The sequence below is a fragment of the Amphiura filiformis genome, chromosome 15 (assembly GCF_039555335.1).
Source record: "Amphiura filiformis chromosome 15, Afil_fr2py, whole genome shotgun sequence".
NCBI classification, from domain to species: Eukaryota; Metazoa; Echinodermata; class Ophiuroidea; order Amphilepidida; family Amphiuridae; genus Amphiura; species Amphiura filiformis.
In genome coordinates, this window is record NC_092642.1 from 37,445,745 (window position 1) to 37,466,686 (window position 20,942).

Below are 20,942 nucleotides of genomic sequence, written 5' to 3' on the forward strand. Positions count from 1 at the left end.
ATTTTCAAATGAAATAAACACATGTGCAGCTCCATTTGAATTTCATACACCCTCTGAGAAAGATTCAACCTGAATCTTCCACAGAGGGAGGGTGAGTTACAAATGGAGCTGCAGATGTGTTCATTTCATTTGAAAATCATACTCCCCCTGTGGAAGATATTTCCAAAATCTTCCACAGGGGTAGTGTAGATCTTGGATGGCATCGCCCCTTGCATGTCACTTTGGAGCAAATTTAAAATATCTGCCGTCCATGACTCGCAGCATTCATGCTTCTGAAGAATGACCTTAGACAAATGGGCAAGTGGCAAGTACTGTGGTAACCAGTGTTCCCTTTTAGGTCATATGGGGCCCAATTTGCCCAGAAAGTTGTGAAATTGACCAAAAAGAAAAAATAATACACATAAAATTGATTTTTGATGGTCATTGGGCCAAATAATAGGCAGTAACGAGATTGGCCCCAGCTAAAAATCCTAAAAGGGAATGTTGGTGGTAATGTATTTTTACAACTTTAGATATATGGAAGTGGTTATATGGACTGTTCAAAAAGCGAAAGCTAACAAAAGTTTCCTACCTTCCTTCGGTTTATCAAGCTCAGTCCCGTTTTCATTGTGCATCACCAATATATTTTGGATCACAATATTTACTCAAATTTCACTAATATTCATGTATGTGGTACTAGCCTGCAGGTCCAGTTGTAATCCTTTCAGCCGATATGAATTTTAAATTAAAAAGAAAAAGAACGCCATCCTTTTTTTTTTCAGTAATGTTAATGGTAATATTTGAATAATAATGGAAGACCTCGCCTTTATCTTCCATACAGGAAGTGTGAATTTCAAATGGGGTTACCTAAATGAGTGACTCCATTTGAATTCTACACTCCCTGTGTGGGAGATTAAGGTCATGTCTTTCATAGAGGGTGTGTGGATTTACACTGGGAAAGCCCAATAGTGTTACTTAGTTTAAGACATGCAACTTTGTACAGTAAGCTGTTTAAATTCCCTCTGTGGAGGTACGTAATGTGTAGACAAAGGCGGGACAAAATCACACTGCCAAATGCCATTTCTAAACAACTTGCAGGTAGTCATACAGGCAAGCATGTGTGTGCTGGAATTGCGCTTTATATTGATGTAAGGCATTGCAGGGCCAACCCAACTTAAAGCAAGTGCAGTGCCCGGATGTGCGCCTTGGAAGATACTTGACTATTCTGTGTTTGCTTACTGCCATGTTGCACCCAATTTTCTTTTCTTTTCTTTAAAAAAAAAGTTTTTCTCTGAGTGATTGGTCATTGTTGAAACATGCACTATTATTGAAAGTCGAACGTATAAGAAAATTATGTTTGACGTGTCAAAGTTGTGTATGTTTCTTTATTGGCTTGTTATTACTAAAGGAAATCAAGCACAGAGTGAAAAAAAGTAGATTGTATTTCTTGTTGTTATGCAACTTTGCTCAGCATATCAAGCAGCATTTTATGCATTTGTTCTTTGAAGGGTTCTGAGTAATATGGCTATTGCAGTTGAAATCCATATACCCCTATGGAAGACATGACCATACTCTTCCACACAGGGAGTGTGAATTTCAAATGGAGTAACCTGAATGTGTTACTACATTTGAAATCTACACTCCCTGTGTGAGAGATTAAGGTAATGTCTTCCGTAGGGGTGTATGGATTTTGATTGGAATTGCCATTGTAATCAAGACGAGAGAATCAGTTCTGAGACGGTTTCTACAAAATGTGTGAGCAGTAATCAGTTGTGTCCCAATTACATATAACAATATGTATGATCTATATCTAGAGTATATTAGAATGGATTGATCCAGTTTATAAAGTTTGTTCACAAACTTCATTATGTAACGTTGGTTGGACTTCAGGTTTTAAACCAATGGGATATGTCAATTTAAGAAAGATGTTTTTAACAATTTTCAACCATTGGGTTCATTCATCACAATGTTTTTAACGACATGTGTTTTGTCGTCAGGGTAAACCATAGGCACTGCAGGAAGATTTCGGTTGAAATTGATGAATTTTCTAACGATTCTTGTACACTGATGGTGATTTTAGGAAATGTTTATCATGCTCAGCAGCAGTTCCAGATTGTTTTAGAATTTGTTTCTTGGCTAGAAATATTCTGTTTCTTGTATAGAAACATCTGTGACTATAAACATCTGTTTCTTGACTAGAAACACCGGTTTCTTAACTAGAAACACCTGTTTCTTGACAAGAAACAATAAAACTTTCTCTGTTATGACTAATCTCTTTGAATGATCTTGGATTACAAACTGGTATCAGATGCAATAGAAGATGTCCTGAAACGTGGAAATTCTGTAGGGGTATGGCAAATGGCATGCTTTAATAGTTGAAAACATCTTTCAAGATTTTGAAAATGTTGCCATTGTTGTAGCTTTGCTGACTGATCTATAAAGAACATGCAAATCAAGTTGAATGAATTTCAATCTGTGATGAATGAAATAGCATGGAAAATTGACTGCATGCTGGTAATCCGTGGGACTGATGCTATAGGTAGCTAAATAGTAAGTTATCTTACTCATATAGAAGAAACATGCAAGTTGATGTGTAGAAAGCGGGCGGCGTCAATGCATGCATTATGAGGCTATTTCAGTTGAAATCCTTACACCACCTATGAAGGACATGGCCTGAATATCTCACACAGGGGGTGTAGATGGAGTCGCCCATTCAGGTAACCTCTTTGAAATTCACACACCCTGTGTGGAATATTAAGATCATGTCTTCCATAAAGGGTGTATGGATTTCAACTGGAATACCCTATTTGAAAGTGAAAAATATGCTGCTTCATCTCTGTAAATACATAATTTTTTTAATGAAAATCGATTGACCTTTTATGATTGGCATATTTAAAAGAGCGTGCATTTTTCAGTTACAAATGTCAGTTTGTCAGCAAGCTACAACTTTTTTTAAGCATGAAAAAATACTTAAAGGTCCACAAACGTTGGCCTGGTCAACTGGCCAGTTGGTAGACGACCTTGTCCTTATAGATCACACTCCTGTATACTTGTATACTTGTCTGGACCAAAGTATACTTTGTCTGGACTTAGGTGGTGTCTGGACTGACATGCCCTGGGCCACATAACTCAATTATGTAGTTCATTATTCCAGATGTGCTGGTGGACCTTTAAAATGTATGGTTTTATAAATTCTTGTAGATTGGGGATAAATGTATTTTTCTGTAAAACTAGATGCATTTTTGTGAAAAGGTACAATCTGGCATTTAAAGTATTATGATATGTTTAGAAGTCATCAATTAAAAACACAACAGTCCAAGTTATGAGATATTTTCTCAAAATATCAAGAGCGATCTTAAGAACGACTGAACCAATACTAGGCTTGTTTGTACTCATTTTAATGCATTTTCATGATGAGTCCAAATATGGTTATGAACATTTACTATTCTGAAATTTTTGAATAAAAAAAAATTGAAACTTATCATCTGCAGTTGATACCCGTGTGGAGAGAGTTAAATTCATAGAACTTTGCAGACTTTGTGATTCATATCTGTGCGTCACTGTTCATTGTTTGTACTTTTCACCATAATGTAGGAATAATTTGAAGAAAAATACATTGCACTGAAGGAAAACAATGGTTGGTATTCAGAACTTTTAGGTTAGTCCGACCATGAGGACCTTTTTTGGTGTGTTAAAACATATGAAAGAAAACCCAGGAACTATAAAACACTGCACAAAAAAGGCCTCATGGAAGAAACCGATATTCCTGAGTAGGACTTTCATTGCCCTTTTGAAAATTTACCATTGAAATAATGTTTTGACTATGAGGTTAACTTAAAACAGTTACATGCTTTGAATACTTTGTTATTGTTTTGAAAGTTCATCCTTTTCATAATGTGTGGTGGTGTCATCAAGTGGACAAATTCAGTCAAGTTAATGTCCAGTTTAAGTCCAGAGCTAATTACCTTTGAATACTCACTCGAGTTCCCAAATAATGACATGGACAGTTGAATACTTGAAAGTGTATGTGCTTTCTTGTAATTATGCACATATGACTTTCTTGCACTGAAGTGACAAAATGGGCTATTCCAGTTGAAATCCCTACACCCCCTATAGCAGACATGACTTTATTCTTCCACACAGGGAGTGTGAATATGAAATGGAGTTACCTGAATGGATGACTCCATTTGGAATCTACACCCCTTTTGTTTTGGAGATTAAGGTCATGTATTTTATAGGGGGTGATGGATTTCATCTGGAACAGCCCAAAGAGCCTTTGCTTAACTTGTCAACAGGTACAAAATAATTGGTGAATGTGAAAACTTCTATCTATTTCATACTAAAGATTTGTCAGCATTGTATTGTGGTTCATGGATTGATAAGAATAATAATAACTGTTAGATTGAACTTTTTCCCCAAAATTGATTAGGCTATATACCGCTATATCCAGAAAAATGTTTTGAACCTCTTATATGTCTTTTATAATTACCAGAAAACTCAAAAACTATAATAACCAGCAAAACCTGTACAGTTACACCATCCACGTGTACTGTAAAGTGTCCAACTTTGCCCATGTAATTTCACGCTTTGTCTATACATTAGAAAACATTTTTGGCTTGATTAGATTTTACATTGGCCAAATGTGTGCGCAAGCTTAACTGAACCTAGGGCTCCATACTTTAAAGAAAATATCTGCTTCTTAATTTTAGGCTAGCTTTTGTAGTATGGTGCATCATCAAAGCGTGACAATTACTGGTCCGAGATTGCGACTTTTTACAGTATACAGTGAAGATGGGAGGTTTTGTAGTATAAATTTTTTTGTTTTAATTTTTTTTTGAGCTCTTGTTATGGAGAATTTTTGTGTGAATGTGTAGGAAATTGAGAAATGGTGTGGCCATTGCGTTGCATGGCAATAGGATGCATCTGTCATGACATATGCCATCACCACACTTTCTTTTGATTTGGTTTTTGTCATCTAATTTGGTAAAAAGGTGTAACCAGGTGATGAAGCTACAACATAGTTATTGGCTGTACCTTTTCATAATTATGTTCATAGGTTACGATGGCAAAAGCTACGTCAAAAAGGAGTATAGTGTTAGGCAATTCAAAATGAAATGCATCCTTTTGGCATGGTGGGGTTTGGGGAATCTATGTGAACAAGGAATCATTTTAGAGGCTTGTTCATGGAGAGTCTGTTGTAGATGATAATAATACATTAATAAGTGGCTCATTTGAGTATTAAAAGCACCGAATTGAGACACATGGGAACTAAACTTTTAACCAATATGTACTAAAATATTATTGTAAAGTTGCTGTATTCCAATAACATAATTTCTTTGCTTTTTTTTGCTTCTCTAAGATCTGAATACTCTGTGGTATTTGTGATTTTCACACAAAATTGAAAGTTACGGTGATGTAACCAATAACTTAACAATGTAAAGTACAAATACATATGCGTTCAGATCTTCTTGAAGAAGAAAAAAAGCAAAGAAAATTGAGTAAAACATTGGAGAACAGTAAAGTGGACTAATCCATTTTAAATCCACACTACCCCTGTGGAAGATGTTGGAAATATCTTCCACAGGGGGAGTATGAATTATGAATGTAATTAGCACATTAATCAACTCTATCTGAAACTCGCCCTCCCTCGGTCGAAGATTCATGTTGAATCTTTCTCAGAGGGTGTATGAAATTCAAATGGAGCTGCCTAATGTGTTCATTCTATTTGAAATTCATACTCCCCCTGTGGAAGTTATTTCTAAAATCTTCCACAGGAGAAGTGTGGATTTTAAATGGAATAGCCCAAATGTTTTCTTTAAAAACGAAAAAGTAAAAACTATGTTAATATTCAATGTTTCGGTTTAGATCAGAAGTCACTTACCCGTCAAGGTGTACCTCCCTGTATCTGCTTTTATTTATTTTCAAGGTTCTTTTTGTTTTGGTCTTATTATTGTAAATGTTAACACACCAAATGTACTGCAATTATTGTAAGAGTGTGTTTTGGTATTATTATCATCCCTTGTACAAAAGTTTGTATGGCTAAGATATATAGTAAAATTCAACCACAACCGAACCAAAGGATTTCTCTGTGTTTTTTTGCTCTGTGTGTCTTAAGTTTATGGGTTTACAGCTTTCCCACATCAAACTTTTCAAAATAGCATTAAAAATGTTGAATTTATGCAACTTTTCTGATCCCCACCTTCCTCCACCCCCATGCCCATCACCTTGCCAAAAAAATTGGTGTCAACATGGTAGCTTAACGGATGGACACTCAATAATGAGGTTTACACTTAGTGCGATCCTTAAGCCCTAGTTTCATCTGCCACCCCAAATAAGTGAGTCTAATAAGACCATATTTTCCCCTCAATGGCCCCCCTACATTTTTAAACAATATCCGTACCAAAAGACCCATTCCCTCTAAAAGAACCTTTGAAAACAACATCCTAACCAAAAAAACAGCCCTCCTCATTCTCTTTAAAAGACTAAATTTGAGCATCATTGTTTTTTTCCTGAAAAACTCCCAATTTAACCCTCAAAGACCCATGATGAAAGTTGCAGTATACCAAGTCAGAGCATGGTGGCTATTGGTTTGGGAGCTTTCAGCCATTAGTGTAGTAGCCATAGGCATAGATTCGGGGTAAAGCCCCAATATTTTGCCAGAGGGATACAATCATCCCACCCAATGTTGAATTGTTGATGCCTGTGTGTGGGTATCTGACCAAAATTAACCTCATATTTTGCCATTTTAGCCCCAAAAGTGCTCATTTTTGCGCGCTTCACGCAAATTTATTCCTCTTGCACCATATTTCACTAGTTTAGCTTCAATATGGCAAAATTTTTCAACGCAAGTTTGCACGCATTTTGTACCATAAACTTATTCTGTCACCAAAAGGTGCAGGATTCCCTACTATACTTCACAAATTTTATTCCAGCCCCATTCCCCCCCCCCCATGTCAAAAAGAAATCTATACCACTGGCACTGAGTATAGCCAGGGCCGGGAGCCAGGGGAGGAGGGGCAAGGGGTAATTTTTTTCAAATTGGCAGTGGTGTTATCATGGTTATACTAGATTTCTTGACATTGGGAGGATGGGGTTGGAAAAAATTTCTTGGAAGTGAAGTGAATCAAGCACATTTTTGGCAACAGAATAAGTTTATGGTACAAATGGGCGCAAACAATTTTGCCCTGAAAACTGGCCGGTGCAAAAGTGGAACAAATTCGTGTGGAGAGCGCAAAATTTTGCCATAGGCCTACATGAGGTTAATTTGGTCAGAAACCAAAATACATGCGTCAACGCTGGGATATTCAAGAAAGTATAAAGTGCACACCCCCTATCGAGGAGCAACTTTAAAATAAACGAAATGTGTGGATTTCTAAGTTTGCTTTTGAAAACAACCGGAATTCCAGTTGCCAATGTTATTGGAAAAAGCTTTAAAATGCAATTAAATCAATGGAAAAGTAATGATATTGTCCAAAATGAGCTCTAAAATTGAGGATTTTTGATTTTGAATAATTTTCTGCTGGATTTTTTGTCCACCTTTTTAAAAAGTCTGGATTTCCAACAATCATGACTGGATAAAAAGTCAGAATTTTTTTTTGGGGGTGAGATGGGGTACAGTGAATTGGGGGGATCAACAAAAGGTGCGTAAAATTGCGGCAAAAAGTTGAAATTTTCAGAATGTTGGTGTTTTAAAGCTGAAAGTGGGGGGGCAGGAAAAGTACTGGTGGGGGGGGGGTGGAGTGCCACCACTGCCCAAATGAGATGATTATTCTGATTTTGTATTTTGGGAAAATGTTTCAGAAAAGTTGACATATTTTCAGCCCTACTAATTATGGGTCTAGGGCCAATATTAGTGGCAAAACTTGTTTTTGTGAAAAATAACCCCCCCCCTCACACACACACCTTATACGGTAGCTCCTTATCAACCTTCCTTTTAAAAAACATGCTTTTTTTTCTTTGTCTTGTTTACACCTAGAGTTTATAGTGAGTTAATATGGTTCACATTTAATTTATTTACAAATTATAGATCCAGTTCCAGTTAATTCTATACCAATTGCATGATTCAGCATATAGATTATGTAAATGATAACAGCAGTCATGTGTGACTCAATGTGCCAAGCTGCACAATGCAAAATATTGCAACACCCAATTACCAACCATTGATAAACTCCGCGAAAGAGACTAACTTAAGCAGTGTTTTTAAATTTGATTGTTCATAAATTCTTGAATATCTCTAACATTTGGGCTCTTGATCGTATTCTGACAATATAAACTTATTTGATAATTATTATTAATCTGAATAATATCAGATTTAGACAATTTCACACCATAAAATTAAGAAAAAAATGATTTGTTCAAAAAGATCTAGAAACACATTGATGCTAAAAATAGCTCATTGTAACGAATCAAACAAGAGCCGGGAATTGATCAGGGAACAACATTACGAAACTATCTACGTAGAACGATTCACTTCCTGCTTCGAAGAAAAGAAATCATCAGAAACTATAATGTCGCTGAAAAGAATTAAGAAGGTGAGTAATATCTGATATGTTAGATATCGAGAGAGAATGAGAAATCCGACTTGATGAGTTTGATTTTAACCTCTCAATCAATCTGTTCTGTTTCAACTTGTCTAGATTTTGTCAAGACATGACTGTTTTTATTTTTTTGTCTAGTCTTTTGTCTTTGTTTTCATGCTTGAATTGTTTTTGTTTGTATTAAATATTTTGTAAAATTTATAAACCAGTTTTAATAATATTACAGTACTTTAATACTGGGCCCGGTAAAAGTCAGTGTTTTCTGCTGAATCATGATCATGATGGATGGATTCAACCCAAGTTCAATTCAACACATGTTCAGTGTTCCACACTGACTGTCAAATAGTCATCATGTAGGTAACCCAGGCAAACCTTAGTTAACACATTTGCTGGTCAGCCAAATTCGCCGACAATGTCAATGCATTTTTACATAGAAATTTAAAACTTGTGCCCAAGAAAGAAACCTACATAAATATGTTTTCTATACTTCACTTGACCCAAATATATAATTTTTTATGGTGATAAGTCACCCGCACATGGAATTTCAGAGGGATTTTGATAGCAGTTCCATTAAAAAAAGCTGCTATCGCCATGAGACTAAGATCTAGAAACACCTCCGAAATGCCGTTTTGGGGAATTTTGCTAGATGAATCTTTTTGATGAAAGTCAGGCTTTGACAAGATGTAACTTTGCTACGGAAAGTGCTATGAAAAAAAAGGTTTTCAGTTTTGGCTTTGTTTACTCAAGGGCTTTAATTTGATATATAAAATGATGCAGTTTGATGGCAAATTTGAATTCACCTAGGATACCTACATCATGATCATGACAGTGACAGTGTCATTGTCTATTCGTAATGTGTCTGTGTCTCATCTCAAGTTGAGAGATGAGAGACTGATTGGTTAATTAATGATGACATACATGCATGCATGTGCACTAATCTAATCCCGCAAGACGTTAACACAAGTTACCATAGGCCTACTGGATTACCGGTATGCTCCAAGACCATGACATGTTTTTGGTCTGGACACTTAGCTCCGAAAGACCCCTGAATTTGACCAAAACAGAGTGCTGAAAGACCCTTGATTTTGATAATTTTAGCTCTAAATGACCCCTAAATTGTGCTTTCTCCACATTTCTGTGTTTTTGTTGCCATTTTAATCAAAAGGCCAAGAAAGACCCAGCTCGAAATTTGCGGGGAACATACCCACCAAAAATTGATGATTGATATGCCCCTGAGGCCCGGATACATACATTCACATGTAGGCCAAGTAAAAGCCTACCGGTACATAATTATGGAATTTCTCAAAAATTAGTGAGGGAGGTCCTTATTATTTGTTATTGTGTTGTTATTTTTTACTATTCATTTCTGTGTAAAATTGCAATTGCAAAGTGTTTGTCAACACATCATATAAAAATTGGGGAGGCCCTATATTTTTGTTAGTTTCTCAAAGCCCTCTAGCTTGAAGAAAGTGTTTGCAAAATGTGTTTATAAATGATAACCAAGAACTTCTTGACATGTTCTTTCATCACAACAATTTTAGAAATAAAGTAAGGAAGCAAATAGGAAAAATAACAAAAATATTTGACAATCTCCAAAAATCGGTGAGGGTGGGGATGATAAACATGTTAATTATTTTACTTGGCCTTATAATAACTGTATGGTACGGTACGGTACCATACAACTTGACATTTTTAACTACAAATGAATGAACTGCCATGATATATGGCCAGACAGCAAATGTGTAATGCCCTAGATCCTATGGTGAATTATCAAAATGGTCTGCCAAAAATCACTTGCCCTCTCAGCCTTGCCAAAACTCTTTTCCCCTATAAAAAACTCTTTTCCTCTGTGATTCATCGCCCTGGGGTGCCAGTACACATAATTATTCACCACCCTTTAAAGGATTACCGTATGAAACTTTTAAATATTCCTTTTTATAAAAAAAGAAAAATATCACACCAGTATTTTACGAATTATAAAATATCCCATGTGTCACAAGTTGGGATCCTCTTTAGTGACATACTGTTTTTATAGCTCTGAAAAACTTTGAGATAAATAGTAGGTAAAAAGGTAAAAAAATCCCATGAAATTTTGAATATTATTCAAAATTTCATGAATAGAACAATCCTAAATCCTAACCTAATTTAAGTCTTAACCAGTGTTTACTCTCTCTGGAAATTGGGTGCGCCAAATGAAACATTTTTTCCCAAATTGGCCCAATTTTGTCGCAGTAATTCCCCAAATTGATTAATTGTAATACAGTATTGCAAATTTGCTTGCGCCAAAAATAATTTTCACTGGGCCAAAATTGAGACATACGGCCTCTGAGTAAACACTGGTCTTAACTATGCTACAGGTGTGAATGGAAAAGCACTGGTGATGTTTTGTTGAGAATTAACCTGAAATAGAAAATAAAAATAATGCAATGTTCCTATCAAATGTCACCTCCTCCCCTCCCCATTTCCCCTAAACCAACCAAGAACCTGGACATGTACTCATAATTTATTGAAAAATCCTGCACTTGCACCGGTTTGCTTCAACAACCCAGGTGGGGCATCTTCAAATGGCGAGTCCCAGACCAAGTCCGGCCCATACTATCCCTTCAAAGTCCCTGACAAGATTCTGGCTCATTTCCCCAGCCAAAATCACCACCATTGCACCGTACAAGTTCCTGGCCAGGGACGGATTTAAGCAGTGGCCCGGTGGCCCGGGGCCAGTGGATTTTGCGTTGGGCCAGTAAACTTCCAACAATGCTGGCCCGACGGGCCACTAGATTTTTGAGCCTGATATAACACTTACGAGACAAGATATCAGTGATGGTCATATTTACACAGTTTTATGCTCTGCCTGTCACTTGAAATTTATATCTTTATTCAATGATTTTTTTGCATAATATTTTATGTATATGGTCGAATCCAATGAAAAGTGTACACGGCATGTTCAGGGCCATAACTTAAAAGTATTAATCAATTGGCATTTGTTTTTGTATTGTGTTTATTAAGCCTTGATCATACGCTTGCGCCATATATAATAAGACCCCTTCTGTGAAAAACTTAGACACAGAGACCCCAAAACATGCTATTTTTACCCATTTTTTCAAAATATTTCTTAAGGTATTTTTAAAAACATCTAAATCAGTTATGAAAAGAAGTCATTGGATTGAATCTAAATTGATTTCCTGAAAGGTGTATATTCAAAGATTGCCTGTTCAATTTTTCACATATTTGTACATAATTATGAATTTTTGTGATAATTTTTTGAGTGGTATTTTTTTCATTACCTACTGAATACAATTTTTCATAGCACTAAATATATCTTTAAAAATGGAAATCACTAATAAATGCGCAATTGATACAAGCTTTGATATGTCCAATACTGAAATGCATTGCATTTGGACATCTTTATTATTGTGTTTAGCTGCCAGAAATTCTAAATGGCACAAAGGCAGGTTTGGTAAAAAATATGCATTACCTCCGAATACATGTTAAAAGCTGTGTCATTTCCACAAACTGATAGAATAGTAAACAATAGTTAAGCAATAGGTGCAGGGTAATACACTCTTTATTTCTATCAAGTTTCAATAGCCTGCGTTTAAATATTTCTGAGATGTCAACAATAAAAGCAAGTATTCAGTAGGTAAATTTCGGTAACCGAATGTTACCTCGAATACAATTTGACATCATGCCAGTATTGTGAAACACCGCCATTCATGCCAATGCCCATATTGGTACATAACGAAGGCCTGTATGTTTGCTATCAAATCATATGTCAATGAAAGTTGCGAATTCACATACATGCCCACCATGCAAAACTGAATACGGCTTAATTGTTGAAAAATATGTACTGAAATAGACGACGGTCTGCTCATTTGAAAGAAAAATCAGATTCAAGAAGATTAGAAGGGATAAATACTTGGATTTGTCAGCTGTCATGTGTGGTTTATTTTAAACGTTTACCAACCTTCTGGTTTGAGTAATTCGTGTCCAAATTGGTTTATTCGAAGGTAACTTTTGGCGTTTTCGCTAAGTTTACCTCTGAATACCATGGACAAAAACGACTTTTCTCATTGTCTCATGATCTAGACAACACAGTGGTGGACCCTAGTACAAAGCTAATTATAGTTGCCCTCAAATGAAAGGCCACAAGACGTTACTGACTCCAAGATGGACTTCACAAGTCTGCAATAACGGTTTTAAGCGATTTGTGTGCAATTAAAGGGACCATTGAAAGAAAATATGATTTGGTATCAAAATAAAGCCCATAAAATATAGAATCAATATCAAAAACAATTGAAGAACTAACTATTTTAGAAATAAAAATACAATGAAAACAACGTACTCGATTTACCCCCCTTCCGACGCTACATCGCGTCATTTATCAAAAAGTAGAAAATTGGGCGCTTTCCTGATGACGTCATTGGGGTTGCGCGTTTTGTGTTGCGTTGACATATTTGCCGGGATAATTTGACAACAGCGATCGCGATCTAAATATCAGATGCAATAATCATGGTAATACAACCACTTATAATTATTTAAAGGTCAAGTAAAAACAAAATTCCAGTTGATTGTCCACATGTTATCAAAAAGAGGAAGTGGCGGGCCTTTTTATTTATATTTATTAGTTATTTTTTACAATGCAAATGGATCATTTAGGCCTAGGCCCTATGTATTATTCCCGGATATTATTACTAGTTGTGTAATTTGTAGAGGAGGATGATAGGACCGAGGCTCTTGTTATTTGATGGTTCTCTGAGAAGATGATTAAAACAAAGCCTCTAAATTGAAATCCTTAATGGACAGAAGCAAATCTAAACTATTGACAATATTATTAACTTTTGAAACATTTTAAAAAAGAAGTTTTCCCTTATAATAAAGAAAATAGCATTAAACATTTCAGACTCCCGCAATTGCAATACCATGCGAAAGGAAGCGGGCGGGGACGATCAATTGTTTTGTTTTTATCATCATCAAGCATGCAGCTTCCTACCCCGGTGAACATGACCAAGATATGATTCCGATGACTTTATGTAGGCCCTACATGGCATATATAAAACCATAAAACTAATTATGAGTATGCCTAATAGGCCTATGATATAGTGACGATGTTAAGGGGAATATCGCCAAGATTTGTCGCAACACATAAATTGCAGATGATGTGCCGGCGCGAGCACCTCCCATGGGTATTATTATTATAGGCCTATGTATTTTTCGGCGGGACCTACCTTAAAAAATATTCAAGAGATGATTATTTTTTCCAAAACCTGACAATTGGTATAAAAAAGCTTTTTCTTCCATAAGTTAACTTTCAAAAATGCTTATTTTCATACCCCCAAACAATGCAAAGTAGGCATAGGCCCTTTTATTTTGCAAATTTATTCCCCTATAGGCCTACCATGTGTTATACGGGAGACTTGCCGATATTATTTGAGCCGTTGGCACTGGGGCAGTAGCTGAACGGCAGATGAAGAAGTTGGTTCAGAAGAACATGACATGCAAGCTGTTCTTGAAATAAATTACGAGGAACGCCTACAAACATACATTGGCCTTCAAAAAGCCTATGCTACAAACATCAAATTGGAAATATTATAGGCCTACACTTAATTTCATCCATGGATGGTTAGGACCGGAGTAGGCCTAGGCTATGCGAAATTGATGTAAAAAATTTCTAAAAACGATTATTCAGCCAGGCGCACTGTATTTTACAAGATTTGCCCAATCGACATAAACTTTGTAACTGTAGGCCTACCTTTGATAAAACGCTCGGACACTTTGCACTTTCAAGTAGGCCTATCAGTTTGAGTTGAGATTGGATTAGGCCTATAAGCATTTCCATAACCCAAACCAAAGGCTGACAGTAAATATTGTTCATATGATTGTTTGGAGTGGCCTTAATATGTTCCTCTCGTGGTTCTTTATCTTCAAATTTGTTTTTCATTTTTCATAGGCTTTTAAAAATAAATAAAAATAAATTTCGGCTTTTATATAATAACGCCTTTTCCCAGATCTCGGAGGGTTCAAAGCGCTGTAATTTCGCTGCCATGGTACTTATCACAATCAGATCGCATCATCTAGGCTGGATGCTGCCGAACCTGTCGCAAATCTAGCCGCGCTTGGATTGTAACATCCACCAATTATCTTTTCAGCTCCCCAAATTTCATTGGGTGAAGGAAGTTTTTGATAACCAAACAACTAATCACCGATTTTTGAGAAGCAGGAGGAAACTGGAGATCCCGAAGAAAACCTGCGGGATCGAGATCAACCAAGTTCACACGAGTCTTTGGGCCGCGGCCAGGGGCTTGAAGTTGAACCGGGACCTCAGTAGTGGTGCAAGGCGAGGAAACAACCCGCCAACTCGCTCTCCCGAGCCTGACTTTTGTTTTGAACCTGGTCCCATAAGTGTGTCTTTTCTGGGATTTGTCAGATTTTTTTTTTTTAGATTTTTCAATTATTTTAGACTTTTGACTGATTGATGAATTTTTCATACATAGGCCTATAGGCCCTAAATAAGTTTATTAGAGAACAAGGACCACTTCCAACTCCAAGTCTTTTTGTGGTAGGGCCTACTCTAGTGGGTTTATCCATTTGAAAAAAAAAGTGCGTCATCGTTTCCTCGAGCACTGTTGGAAAAGACCGAAAACTGCAGACAATGCTGATTTTACACTGAAAAAAACAAACACCTCCCTCCCTCATCAATTCATGAAAATCCTCTGGACAAGAACCAAAATATTAATTTTATACGGCCTAACCTAGGCCGCACGCCCGGGAGGTAGACTATAATTAGGTCTAAAGAAATTAAGTCGCATGTCATGGGCTAACCCGTAACATCATTGCCTTCTCTTTCTTATCCTCACCAGATATTTCAGAGGAAATATAAGTAAAGAGATGCTATATTATATATCAGAATGCCTCAGTCAAAACAAATGATACTCTCTTGCAAACGCCGAGCAGCTAGCACTGACAGCTTTGACTTTGTCAATATGAAGGCCTATGCCTAACTTACTTATGTTTCCCCGTTGTTGGCCAATTTTGTAGACCTAGCTAGAATTTATATAGGCCTATCATAGAAGTCATTGTAGCTTTGTAATTTATTTTATAATATCCTTTTTAATATACTTGTTAGGCCTAAAAGGCACATAAAAGTTCATTGCTGTAAACACGTTCATGCGTTGGTTTAGGACCAAGTCTGGACTATGCAGTGTTGCCATGCAGCGGAAAGGATAACCACTTTGACGTCACAGGGGTTGCCACGTGTCTCTGTACATGTGAATTAGGTGAACGACGCGACATTGGGCGTTGTCTTTATTGCTGATTTGGGGGTAAAATAAAGGAAAATTGCGTTTATCATTTTAGAAATGGATTCTATATGTTATTAGCTTTATTTTGATACCAAATATGTTTTTCTTTCAATGGTCCCTTTAAGCAAATTAAAGTCACTTTAGTGCCTTTGTTTCTTACTTCAATCCCCTTTCAACCACTGTGAACCGACATTAGATATACATGATAGGGTCTCAAGTATCAATAAACGCACATAAAGAAAATAATACATTCAAAGTGCTTTATAAAATGAAGATTTGATTGCGATATCCACCAAAAGTCTAATTCTTACCTACAAATACTGAAATGTTACTTACGAATACAGCATAATACATGACATGTGTAATGAAGTGTCCCTACCAATGGAAATTAATTGTCAAAACTTAAAGCGGTACCCCAGGACACTATTATTACCCATATACGGATTCATTCAACAATTATTTATTATGTATAATTGCTGATTAACTACTTGTATATCAAAATGAAGTGGTCAAAATCTTGCTAAAAGCATCAAATATTTTTGGATCTAAGGTAATAGCATTTATTCATTTGGACGTACCATCTGAAAGAGATCTAAAAACTACCATTTTATTAATTCATTACCATAATAGCAACATTTAAACCTCTAAACTCAATATAGATATTGTTAAATCGCTCATGTTACCTACGAATACCCGGGTTTCTTCACCTTTTCATTGTATAAAGCGTTAGGTGTATGCGTATAATTCCTAGTATTCTTGAAAACATATATCCTACTCGTTCTTATACAATGTGTAAATTGATTCATACTCATTTGATAAATAAAATACAGAAACTGACCTAAACTTCGTTTTCAAAAATAAACTAACATAAATTGACTAAAATCATATTGATCGCGTTATAAAAATAAAAACAAATATTTTCTGGTTGAGCTAGCATTTTCCTGACACCCTGTGGTCTACATTACACGAAAAAAGCGTTAATGGGAATATTCCATTTGTTTTAGGTTGATTAGTATTGCGATAATGAAAGCATCCTAGTGGTATTCGTAGGTAACATTGGGTTTTGATATATCACATTTACTATCACACGTCCTGGATTTATTTTTCAAGATTAGTAATGGCACTTTTGGTTCCTATAAGGCCAATATGTCATCAATCAATGGGCAAAAGGAAAACATTGTGGAGACATTTTTATTTCGGATTTTTATTTTTGGCTTGTGGACACTTTTGGTTGGATTCGACCATATATTCTTATTCTTGCGTTGCTAGCAATTTGGAAATATACGGCCGCTTTTTACGATGGTAGTAGGCCTGTGTACTACTTAGCTCTTCCATGCGCTACATAATTATATCTGATGATGATAGCGATACTGCAAATACCGCCTAGTTTGAAACTTTTGGAACTAAAAAAGGCAGGACTACTGGCTGAACTTGTGTTAGTGACTACACTCTCTACATTGAGTACATGTAGGCCTACATTCAGTACAAAAAAAATTAAAATGTTAAGGTTTGCTTGACTTTAAGGGCTCGGATAGTGATGTTTCCACATATTTTTTGTGAGAGCACATCAGATATATCAATTGCATTTTAAAAGCGAGGAATATCAAATAATTTTGATATATTTGCGATATGATACACATGCATGTATGATGACAAATGATTAAAAATTGATATAGATTTTTCCCCAAAAGCACCAACAAAAAAGTTTTTGTTTTTTTTTTGCAGTAGAACATATTGAAAAATCTGGGCCAGTAAATTTATTGCAGGGCCACTAGATTTGCCATTTCACTGGCCCGGAAGGCCAGTAGAAAACTGAAACCTAAGTCTGTCCCTGTTCCTGGCTGGTGGGGATGTTTTTACTGGAGTTAAGTCCGGCTGCCTGCTAGATGCCCTGACGAGTGGGTTGCAGGGGATGTGACACACTTCCCCCCCCCCATTTGCAAAAGTATAAAAAAAAGTCCAAAAATTTAAGAATTTGCGAGCGTAACAAGCCAAAAAAATTGATTTTTTTTAAAGCTTTTTTGGTCAAAAAAGGTCTAAATCTGGGGAAGAAAGTTCACTCTTCACAGAAATGCCCGCTCCACTATATTATATCGAGCCCAGGTACGCAGAAGCCAGGGCTGCAAATGACAAACTGTCACGTGATGAGCTATCTTGATCTTTTAATAACCCAAATCACTACATTTTTATGACAGGAACTTACTGATCTGGGAAGAGATCCACCAGCTCAATGTTCAGCAGGTCCAGTTGGAGAAGATTGTAAGTATATCAGATCAAATCTAAGTACGGCTAGCTAGCCACCTGTGTGGCCGTCATTTTAGACGGCCAGTTTGCTCCCGGGACGGGCAAAATTAATGCCTTTGACAGATGCTAAATTATAAATTGTTTGTTTTGAGAAGCTAATTGACCTCTTTAGTAGACCCAATTTGTAGAACAAGGCCATATCAGCACATATTTGAACTCTTTGAACCCCCAATGGTCTATTATATATAATAGATGTCTGGGAAATGTTTTAAAGGTCAAATTAGGACAGGCAATTTTATTCAAATGACGGGCAACCCTCAATTTCTAGCTAAGACCCTGAAGTACGGCATTCAATAGATGTTTGCAGTCAGGGATGTGATTTTTCAGAATTTGTACTGATTTCAGGAATTTTATGCCCAATTTCAGTATTTTTTGCCTGGTTCCAAAAGTATAGGAAAGTGTCATTTTCATGATATTTATCAGCTACAAAATGTATTTGTGTGTGCATTTGTGTGTGGATGTATAAATTCCGTAAATCCACCAAAAGGTTCACTTTTTTGGTAACACAAAGTCACGGAGGGGAGTGGTTGTTAAATCAGCTAATGCAAAGCTATTTTTTGTTCAGAATGAGGTCCACATTTTGGAATCCCCCCAACCATGTTATTGTTAGTGCTAGGAAAGTCTTGAGGCTCTTTATATAGTCCTGAATGCATGGCATCGCAAGCATGACATCATGTGTACCAAAGTGCTTTATATTTATTCCGCTGTCGTTAGAATATGTCAGTTGCCACACAATGCCCAACGCATGCTCATACCTTTGGGTGGCAATGGACAATATTCATAACAGCTCACCAGATCACCCCTGGGTAGAGAGAGGCAAGTGAGGTAAAGCGCCTTGTCTAAGTGTACAGCACAATGCCTGGTAACCGCTGGGGCTTGAACTCGCAATCCGATTGTAAGGCAGAGCCCGCACCACTGCGCCACCATGCCTGTCTACAGACTGACCTGAAGACGTCCTGCATCGGTACATACGATATAGGGATACACTGAAAGCCAGTGTTGTTTAATTTGACCTCAGAAATGTTGCAGACCCTCTCATTCATTGTAATTTACATAAATTCCAAAATCATAGACCAGTCGTTTATTTGAAATTGGTACATTTGGAAACTTCTTTTCTCTAACTACCTTGTTTTTTGTTTTTGTTTACTTGTTTGTTTGTGTGTAACAGTGTACAGATGGCAAGCCACAATAATGGGACCAGTAAGTACATGTAAATTATGTAATTTAACTTTTAAGATAAAGGTGAATGATCAGATTTTTCATACTATTTTTATCTTACATTGAGGCCTACCATCAAAATAATCTTTTTCCAAATTTTGATTTGTATGACTTGTATCACTCTTGCAGTTTTACATGAGAAGTAAAAATGTGTATAAACAATGCCCCACATCCAGGATAGTACATACTTCCAGTTGAGTTGGTGGTTACTAACTAGTACGGTAGTACATGTACATGTACCGCTTTTAAGCCTTTTGTGTTCACACCATCTGAACAGAGAAGTAATTCATTGGTAGAGCACCAGCGCAGTCACCTTCAGAGCCTTATTTCACCCTTATACAGATGAGCACTCCATCAATAGGCATTAGATGGTAATAAATGACAAAAATTAGTTTTTTTCTGATACCAAAATCTCAGCTTTGATGAGGAATGAAGCTGTCGATCTTGTCACACACGTTTACATAGACTCAAATATAAAAAGATCTTATAGTAAGAATTCTTAGTATTTGATGAGACCTTGGATATACATTTTCAAAGATTTTATAAGACTTCTCAGTATTTAATGACAAGGAGACATTCATTTCAATGGTTTCACTGTAAAGAGTTGAGGCACAAAATGTGACGCATACAATGCAATGCTTTATGCCGTTGCTATTTTAGTGCAGCTGACTAACATAATTTTTTATGGACAAGCTTTTAATTGGTGCCCCACCTCCCTATTATGTTGAGAGGCAAGTTATGAACCATTGCAATTGGTTAGCAGGTAAGTTACTAGGTAAATGAGAGCCTTGCTGCCAAGTACCTCCACCCTTGTTACCTCTCATTACCAATACACTCGTTGTAAAATGTGTCTTATTTTACTGCATTTCAGACGCAGTCAGTGGCACATTGCAGAATAATGTATTGTACATACCCTCATGTGATGCGTTTGGACAAATCTTGGTGTACAATTTTGAATAATAGACACTGGACAGTAAAAATAAAATGTGGTTTTTGGTTCCCATATGATCTACAAATGACCCCATGCAGTAGAGTGGAATAAATCTGGATTTTGGGTTTTTGGATTTAGTGGCATTTTTTCAAAACTTTATTTAAATACAGTTAAAATCAGATTCAACATAGCAGTTGTTCTTCCACTGATCCGTATGGACACACATAAGGTATTGCACAAAAATACAAAGTATTTATAGAATTATAAAAATATGATAACAAATTAAAGATCCACATTAAAATACTCAGGACTATAACAATGTTTTGAAAGAGAGCTACAAAATACAATACAGTTATAAAAGCAACAGTGCCAAATCATATGCAGAATATACATATGTGTACATAATATAAAATTCACAACTAAATGAGATGATTTAAAACTTTAATATACAGTTAATGCACAATACAAAGGGTAAAAATATAGCGGGGAATGTAGGGATTCCAGATTTGAAATGTCCCCAGTCGCAAATAACATATTTCTAGGAATATATTTATTAACTACGGTGTACACATGGCTGCCCAAAATAATGCAGGTCCTTAGGTGTCTCATTATGATTAGACAGCATAAATTAAGCTATTGTTGGCTTCAATACAAATGTATGCATATAGACTCAGTACA

At 36.3% G+C, this 20,942-nt stretch overlaps 1 protein-coding gene across 2 annotated transcripts in view; it reads left to right on the forward strand.

Annotated features, from left to right (window-relative positions):
• The first annotated feature begins 8,366 nt into the window (after window positions 1–8,366).
• Window positions 8,367–20,942, forward strand: part of LOC140171582 (ubiquitin-conjugating enzyme E2-17 kDa-like) — a 28,875-nt gene continuing 16,299 nt past the window's right edge. For both annotated transcript variants that reach the window (XM_072194860.1, XM_072194859.1), the window contains exons 1-3: window positions 8,367–8,510; window positions 18,007–18,070; window positions 19,284–19,315. In XM_072194860.1, the coding sequence (XP_072050961.1) occupies window positions 8,487–8,510; window positions 18,007–18,070; window positions 19,284–19,315 (120 nt within the window). In that variant the 5' untranslated portion in view covers window positions 8,367–8,486. The remainder of the gene's footprint in view (window positions 8,511–18,006; window positions 18,071–19,283; window positions 19,316–20,942) is intronic.